At 37.9% G+C, this 8,779-nt stretch overlaps 1 protein-coding gene across 4 annotated transcripts in view; it reads left to right on the top strand.

The window, feature by feature from the left end:
- The first annotated feature begins 1,132 nt into the window (after window positions 1-1,132).
- The window catches only part of LOC107845891 (rab GTPase-activating protein 22), a 13,184-nt gene continuing 5,537 nt past the window's right edge, over window positions 1,133-8,779 (top strand). Inside the window, exons 1-9 of one of the 4 annotated variants that reach the window (XM_047398312.1) lie at window positions 1,133-1,826; window positions 3,437-3,649; window positions 5,061-5,156; window positions 5,269-5,372; window positions 6,349-6,539; window positions 6,672-6,755; window positions 6,982-7,104; window positions 7,811-7,899; window positions 8,644-8,749. In XM_047398312.1, the coding sequence (XP_047254268.1) occupies window positions 3,536-3,649; window positions 5,061-5,156; window positions 5,269-5,372; window positions 6,349-6,539; window positions 6,672-6,755; window positions 6,982-7,104; window positions 7,811-7,899; window positions 8,644-8,749 (907 nt within the window). In that variant the 5' untranslated portion in view covers window positions 1,133-1,826; window positions 3,437-3,535. The remainder of the gene's footprint in view (window positions 1,827-3,436; window positions 3,650-5,060; window positions 5,157-5,268; window positions 5,373-6,348; window positions 6,540-6,671; window positions 6,756-6,981; window positions 7,105-7,810; window positions 7,900-8,643; window positions 8,750-8,779) is intronic. The other 3 variants (XM_016690392.2, XR_001667063.2, XR_001667062.2) reach the window with 3 other exon arrangements.

Here is an 8,779-nt window from a genome sequence, read left to right as displayed (position 1 = left end):
TACATAAAAATATTTTTATCCGTGTAAAAATAGTATAATCTTTCATTGAAGGGGGTTCGGATGAACCCCTTATACAAGGTGGATCCGCCAATGCTTCTAAGTCAAACTCACCCATCAGCGTCAAGTGTTTACATCAAACTAATCAAAGTCACTATTGGTTAAACCCGTGATACAAGTAAGTTCCATAATTAAGGCGTGCACAACTCGACCAGTGGCAGAGCCAAGAATTTAGTAAAGGGTGTGCAAATTTTCTTTCCAGTTATATTAAGGGTATACAAAATTAAATATTTACTCATAATATCTAACATTTAACCTTTGTAGACCACATAATTACTCGACGAAGGGTGTTCACACCCTTCGCTTAAGGTGGTTCCGCCCATGAACTCGACTAGGACAAAACATGATAAAAAAAATACTTGTATCAATGAAAAGTATCTCTCATAAATAGGCGAGTCGAACTACTTATTGCATTACATCAAACCAAACTAAATCACTGTCGCTTAGACTCATGACATGAGTAAGATGGAGTCATAATTGAAGTGCGCTCAACTTGACTCGAACTAAACATAATAGACGACCCCCAACCCTCCCCCCACTCCACCCACCCACACCACCCCAAAACCCCCTCCCCCAAAACACCCCCAAACCGACCCACACAGCCTCGCCCCGCCCCACCCCACCCCAAAAGGCCCCGCATTAGACCGCTCCCCAGCCTGCCTGGGGCAGCCCGATCGATTTTCGGTCTAAAACACGCCCGACCTTCATGCCTACCTCGAAAATCGTGGGCTACAGCACACCGATTTGACTCAAAAATGGTCCGTTCGCGCCGTTCCACCCGTTTGACCACCCAAACCGCCTCGCCTACCCCAAAGGCCCACATTATGTTGCTCCCCAGTCTGCCTAGGGCAACCCGATCAATTTTCAGCGCAAAACACGCCCGGGCCCAGACTCACTCCAGAAACCGTGAGCTATAGCATACCGATTTGGCCCAAAAATAACTCGTTCGCACCGTTCCTCCATTTGACCACCCAAACCACCCCGCCCACTCCAAAGGTCACACTAGGCCGCTCCCTGACCACCCAAAAAAAAAAAAAAGTTGAAGTTGACCATTTCCATTTCCCCTCAAAAGTCAAAATGACCTATCAATGACCATTCAATTCAATCCTACTCATGTATGGAGGGAAAATTTGTTGTACAAATTCCTATGATCCTCCTTCTTCCTAGCTAATTTTTTTTTTTCAACATGAAACACACACACACACACAATGAATAAAAAACAAAGATGCCCAAAAAAAGGTAAAGCCACAAAGACAAAAAATTTATAAGTTTTTCAATGTATTAAACAACCAGTTTTGTTGTGTGTGGATGTGTTGGGGGTTTGACATTATATAGACAAATAAATCAAAGAAAATTGTAATAAATTAAGCACAAATTTTATAAGAAGAAGAAAAGTTTTTTTTTGAAGGAAAAGAAAGGCTTTTTTTTTGCCTCCCCCACCATCACAAGCCACCATCACCACACCTAACAAGAACAAAAAAAACAAAATCAAGAAAGTACATTTTCTGTTTTTTTTTTTTGATTTTTGTTGTTTTGGTGTCACCAGCTGAGCAAAAGATAATATGGGTCACATTTTTTTTTGATAAGAATTTGATCTTGGTAAGGATTTGATTTAGTTATTCATAAAAAAAGTTTTTTTTTTTTTTTTAAGGTTGTTGTTGTTTTGGCAAAGACTATTTGGGTGGCATTTGTATTGTTTTTTTTTAAGGTGGTTGTTTTGGCAAAGACTATTTGGGTGGCATTTGTTTCTTGATAAAACATTGATCTTGGTAAGGATTTGATTTGGTTATTCATAAAAAAAGATTTTTTTTTTTTTTTTTTTTTTATATATGGTTGTTGTTGTTTGCTTTTATGTTTTCTGTTTGTTATATTTGTTATCTGTCTTGAGCCGGGGTTTATCGAAAACAACCTCTCTGCTTCATCTGAGGTAATGGTATGGACTGTGTACACTTTATCCTCGCTAGACCCCACTTTGTGGGAATACACTGGGTATGTTGTTGTTGTAGCAAATAACTATTTGGGTCACATTCGTTTCTTGATAAAAATTTGATCTTGGTAAGGATTTGATATAGTTCATAAAAAAAATTGTTTTTTTAAGGTTGTTGTTTTAGCAAAAGATTATTTGGGTCACATTTGTTTCTTGATAAACATTGATCTTGGTAAGGATTTGATTTAGTTATTCATAAAAAAGATTGTTTTTTTGAATGGTTGTTGTCGTTTGCTTTTATGTTTTTTGTTCGTTATATTTGTTATCTGTCTTGAGGCCGAGGTCTATCGGAAACAGTCTCTCTACTTCATCTGAGGTAGTATGGACTGCGTATGCTTTATCCTCCCAGACCCCACTTTGTGGGAATATACTGGATATGTTGTTGTTGTTGTTTTAGCAAATGACTATTTGGGTCACATTTGTTTCTTGTTAAAAATTTGATCTTGGTAAGCATTTGATTTAGTTCTTCATAAAAAAGATTGTTTTTTTAAAGGTTGTTGTTTTAGAAAAAGACTATTTGGGTCACATTTGTTTCTTGATAAAAGGTTGATCTTAATAAGGATTTAATTTAGTTCTTCATAAAAAAGATTGATCTTGGTAAGGAGCTGCATGTGTTTTTTTGAGAGGATTGATTTAGTTTTTTATTAAAAAAAGATGCGTGCAAGTTGACCTTGACACCACGGTTATTAAAAAATTATTTTTTCTTATGGTTTTTGTTGTTTAGCTACCAGCAGACAGGGGCGGAGTCGGTAGGGTGACCCCATTTGTTGAAAGATTACGTTATTTATGTATGGTTAAAATAATTTTTTATGCATATATATTAGTAGATGTAGAAACCCCTTTGGCTTCTTCTTGCATTTACTTCTTCATGTTTGAAACTGCTTAGTGAAAATCCTCGCTCTGCCACTGCAAGTAGAACAAAGGATTATCTGAGTAAGGAGCTGCAGCTTACCTGATTTTTTGAAATTGAATTTTGGATTGATTTAGTTCTTCATAAAAGAATTGTTTTTTTTTTAATGTTTTTTGTTGTTTTGGTAGATAATATATAATGTTATTCTCGTAGTTTCTTGTTTTTCGAATAGTGCCAATACCTTTTGTTTCTTATGTTTCGTTTATCACATTATTCTGCTTTGTATGGTCTGTTACGCCTTCTCTATTATTTTCTAGGTCTTATTTGCCATGCCTTGTTTTACCATCGTATTGTCTTTTTCAAAACTGTCTCAAGGGTCTTTCGGGAACTACCTCTCTATCACGACTAGGTAGGGGTAAGGCCTGCTTACACTCTACCCTCCCTCGACCTGACTTGTGGGAATACACTTGATATGTTGTTGTTGATGTACATTTGTTTCTTGTTAAAAGTTTGATTTTCTTTTTGGTTTTCGTTGTTTGTAGCCACCACCAGAGCAAAGGTTTAAGGTCATTATAATTTCTAGTTGAAATTTTTGATCTTGGTAAGGAGCTGCAGCTGGTGGGCTGCTGGTTTTTTTCGAGATGGGAAGTTTAGATATTACAAAAATGTGGAGAGACCCTGGTGCTCCGGCTGATTCGTTCTATCAGGTTCGGCCTGAATGTACGGATGTTCCCAAGTCCAAATTTAGAATCAAGGTTGGTATTTTCCGCACACATCACAGCTGTTATATCGCCATCATTATTATTATCCCTCCGTTTTAATTTATGTGATACAGTTTGATTCAGTATGTAGTAGGCAGTTTGATTCGGTATGTAGTATTAATTAAGAAAGACAGACTTTTTAAACTTGTGTTCATCGGCACAGCACTTGTGTTTCTATAATAGTGTTGAAACTCGTGGTATTAAAAATGTCATAACATTCGCGAGACTATAAAAGCTTCTGATTAGGTACTACGGGAAGTTTAAAGTTAAATTGTTTCTAAATATAAAACAGACTAATGAGGAAATAGTGTTAAGTGTGGGAATATTCGTTTACTTTACGCGTGATGTTTCGGCTTGTAACACATACTTATTGAGCCGTCTAAAGCTTGTATAGTTAACGCTTTTGTGGTTATTATCGTTATGCGTTCTGGTCTTCGTAAAATGATTCATGGAGTAGCTTATATCTCACGTAAAAGGGCAGCCCGGTGCACTAAAGCTCCCGCTATGCGCAGGGTTCAAGGGAAGGATCCAGCCACCAGGGTGTATTGTACGCAGCCTTACTTTGCATTTCTGCCCGAGGCTATTTCCAAGGCTTGAACTCGTGACCTCTTGGTCACATGGCAGTAACTTTACCAGTTACTCTTAAGGCTCCCGAAGAGCTTATATCTTACGTAATATAGATAAATTGGCGCTTGCAAGAATGATGTGCCTGTCGGGGATAAAACGGACAGGTTTCAGTACATTATGGAGGTTGGGTCGGAGAAGCAATAGTGAACCATAAACCCCTTTCCATATCCTGGTTAAATATAGTAGTAGGAAGTCATAGAGAACCGTGCTGTAAGAAATACTACAATGTAAGAGGTAAAAGTGGCCTCCTGTTCTGGTCATAGCTTTGTAGGTTCTTTCCTAAGGCTATCCTGAGCAATTGCAATGATCGGATTCGTTGATATTCCTGGTATAGTAGATGTAGTCCGCGTCCGGGATCGAAGCCGCTTCTTAGCATAGCAAGGATTGCAAGTTCATGCCTACGTAGCAGCTGCTTTGTGCCCTGGTAGGTTAGGTTTGTCTTGAGTAGTAGACCTCAGTAAGAAAGCGCTTGCATAACGTAGGTATGTCTGTCTGTCTGTCCTCATTCTGTGTTGTCTGGAGGCTGGACGAGCATTTGAGGACACCGAGGAGATGATAAATACTATCTCTACCGTTGTTTAGCTATCAATAAATTGCTCTAATTTGTCTGTCTTCCGCTACAACTCAAGATCTGATACAATATCAATCTTAAAAAATTTGGTCAGAAATTCCGATGATATTTTTCTGGCGATAAGTTCTATGCTTTACTGCATATCCTTGCTCCCCTTGCTTTCACATGCTCTACTCATGTTTACTATCTAACAATCTACTAATTCAGAATGGAAAGACCCTAAGTGCAAGAAAATGGCGTGCTGCGTTTTCTTCAGAAGGTGTTCTTGATATAGGCAAAACACTCGGTCGAATTCATCGAGGGGTAAGCTTGACTTCATGACTTAAAGTTTTTGATGGCTTATGTGGCATATGATTCAAAAATATTGCTTTTATTATAGTAAGTTAGTAACCATTGCGTATCCGTGACATTTTAGGGAATTCATCCATCAATTAGAGGTGAAGTTTGGGAATTCTTGCTTGGTTGCTACGATCCAAAGAGCACATATGCGGAACGAGAGGATATAAAAAAACAAAGACGGTACTTTACTTTCTTTTTCAACAAAAGTATAAATTGCTTTATTTTCTTATCGAAAAGAAAAAAAGTATAGATTGTTCATATGTTGCCTAAATCCTTATAATGCTTAATCATCGCGTAATCGTGGCTTTACTGCCTTCAAGATCTAGGTTGATCGAACTGTTCCACATGGAATCGTCCAATAACATTATGAATAAACTCATCAGCTTATCTAATAATGAAACATATGCATAAACATTTATTCACTGTTAAGTGTTAAAAGACTCATCAGAGTGTCAAGTCTCACATTGGTTGAGAGAATGCGTTGTGCTATGTTGCTCAGACTCTTCAATTGGATTTGCCAAAGTAGTGTATTTTTGGAGAATCCGAAATGGGTGCGGCATCAAAAGTGAAGAGTCCATGCAACTTAGGCGTTGTGGCCTCCTGATATAATCTTGGGCAATCCTCCCCTCGTGAGCTAGCTTTAGAATTAAGCCGAAGGTTCATTTCTCTTTATGGTATCATAGCTAGACCCACCGATTCATGTTGTTATGTTTATGAATGTTGCACCCGTGTCATTTTATCCATACTCCAGATGTCCACTCCCGGGTGATTTTGGGAATGCCAAGTCCCACATTGCTTGCGGTCTTCTTAAACGGTCTTTAGCCGATCCTCGCATCATGAGCTAGTTTTTGTCGTTGAGTCAGGCGCAAGGTCCATTTCTTCACAATGCTATCTCATCTTTAATGCTAGTGTCTAGAAAATGTTCTACTCGTTACATTTCGGGGAGACATTTTAGTTTTCTTGCATGGATTCTGAAGCTCGTTGTTTCTTGAAGCTGCAAGTCCTATAGATCTCAGTTTGCTTTACTACTATGAATAACTACCCTCAAACTATCTTCATATGCAAATCTGATGATAATTTAACAGTGTGCTGTCAAAATGAAACTGATCCGTGTTCTAAATGATATTCTCGACATGTATTTATTGCATACGTTCAGGACACAGTATGCTATACTAAAAGAAGAATGCTGCACAATGTTTCCGGTGATTGGAAGTGGTAGATATATTACTGCACCTGTAATAACAGAAGACGGTGATCCTATTCTAGATCCTTTAGTACTTCAAGAGGCAAAAGCGGCAAAAGCAGCAAAAGACGCAAAGGAAGAGACTCCAGCTGGTCAAGAAAATGGTAATCCTGAAGATGTAGAGTTCTCAACTTGTGTCCTTTTCATTTTTTTTCTATCTGTTTTTTCTTCTATCTGGCTGTTCGGTTGTTGAATGATTTATGACGTTGAGATCTAATCATCTATTTTCCGTGCAGTAACAGGTGCTTCCGATGAAAATGAGATGGTAAAGGAGCATGACAAAAGAGTGATAGAGTGGAAACTCTCGTTACACCAGATAGGTTGGTAATCTTATATCGATTTCTCTTTATCTATTTTTCTATTCAATCTGTAAAGTGTTCATCTCCGCACATTTTTCAGTTGGCCAAATCTAGTATGATTTGATAGATGTGCTAGAGATCTATCTTGTCAATATGAGAATATTGTTGGTTTCCTTTCTCTTCATATTGAATGATTTCTTCGTTCATGTCTTGTAACCTTTCATTCTTCTATTCGTGTTTATTCTAGGACTCGATGTGGCTCGAACCGACAGGTCACTTGTCTTTTATGAGAAACAAGAGAATCTATCAAAGCTTTGGGATATCTTGTCCGTCTATGCTTGGTTTGACAAAGATGTTAATTATTGTCAAGGTGAGTTATCGGAATATTTTCGTGAAACTAAAATTTATCGCTATCTTGGTTTTTCTTTGATTCTACAATTACTGAGCCACAATGAAGTTTCTGTTACATTTTCTTACTAGAAAGATCTGTTGATCTCTTTTTAAGCGACGTGATGATATGGCTATAGTCTTCTCTTCCCCCTTTCTCCTTACTAGCAGTATTCGTGTTTAGTACTTGCGTAGTATCTTCTACTTCGTCCATTGTTATATGTTGCTTTTTGTCTGTGTCTGTCTTGCCACTTCCCTGCTGCGATTTTTTTCTTTCTAGCCTGTCTTGGTTTCTCGTTTTAATTGCTTTGTATCTTGCTAGTGTACCGTCATATTTTTCTTGCAAACATGCTTCATTTTCCTTTCTTTTGAGCCGAGAGTCTGTCGGAAACAATCTCTCCACCCCACAAAGGTAGGGGTAAGGTCTGTGTACATCCTACCCTCTCCAGAACCCCACCGGTGGGATTATATTAGGTATGTTGTTGTGATGATATGCTAACTTGCTCGGGCTCTTCAAAAATGTAATGCGGTGCGGGTCGGATCCTTCAAAAGTAGTACATTTTTAGAGGATTGGACACGGGTGTGGCAACATTTTTGGAGATTCCGAGCAACTTAGATGATATGCCTATCTATTACTTTTTTCTTCTTGTTTGTTCTAAAACTATAAAGATCTTGACTTTGCTGAACAGGGATGAGTGATCTTTGCTCTCCGATGATTATTCTTCTCGATGATGAAGCAGATGCATTTTGGTGCTTCGAACGTTTAATGAGACGACTGGTAACTTATGTTCTCTCCAAGCACTACTTATCATTTTGCACAACATCTCTTTTGTTCTCATCTTTACCTGAACTTTAATAACGTCCAGATAAATGCGCTCTCTCAAGATACTCTCTCTAAAAGATTGTATCACGTTTATCATGAAAAGAGCGTAACTATAAGAATATAGGACTATTGTTTTGGCATGTCATCGTAAATGCATATAGGAGCTAGAGAAATTGCATTCCATGTTTTCTGCTACAACTCCAACGCACACAGAGATTGCAACAACATGAACTTTACCGAAACTGAGAACTGACCAGCTATAGATCTTCGGTGGAGATTAACGTGCCATCGATCCCAAATTTGAACATCAATCGTTATTAATATCATGCCGAAGTTTTCCTGTTTGTGCACATGCTTTGCTTTCCATATTAAAGCAAAGTTACCTTAACTGGCATCGTAATTTCAACTGATGATGAGATGCTAAGATTGTCATGCAACCATTATCTCATGTCATGATACGATACATTTAGGAAAGCTCTTCACCCTTTAAAGTCGAAGTGGAGTATATTTATGACATCGACAACAACATACCCAGTGTAATTCCACAAGTGGGGTCTGGAACGATCATGCTAATAAGTTTCTCGTCTAGCAGATTTACTTGCTGTTATTTGATTTGTGTTATAAACTTTCATTCTTATTAGCGTTAGTATATACTTTTGCAATTATTGTGACTGATACGAACTATTGTGTCTTTCAAAGCGAGGAAATTTCAGATACACCGCTAATTCTGTTGGAGTAGAATCGCAGCTAAATAATCTAGCTTCAGTAACTCAAGTTATCGATCCCAAACTTCACCAACACTTAGGTAAATCTCCGTATTTTAATATGTAAATAC

Source organism: Capsicum annuum, chromosome 10 (genome assembly GCF_002878395.1).
Source record: "Capsicum annuum cultivar UCD-10X-F1 chromosome 10, UCD10Xv1.1, whole genome shotgun sequence".
Classification (NCBI taxonomy): domain Eukaryota; kingdom Viridiplantae; phylum Streptophyta; class Magnoliopsida; order Solanales; family Solanaceae; genus Capsicum; species Capsicum annuum.
This window is presented reverse-complemented; position numbering and strand designations above follow the sequence as displayed.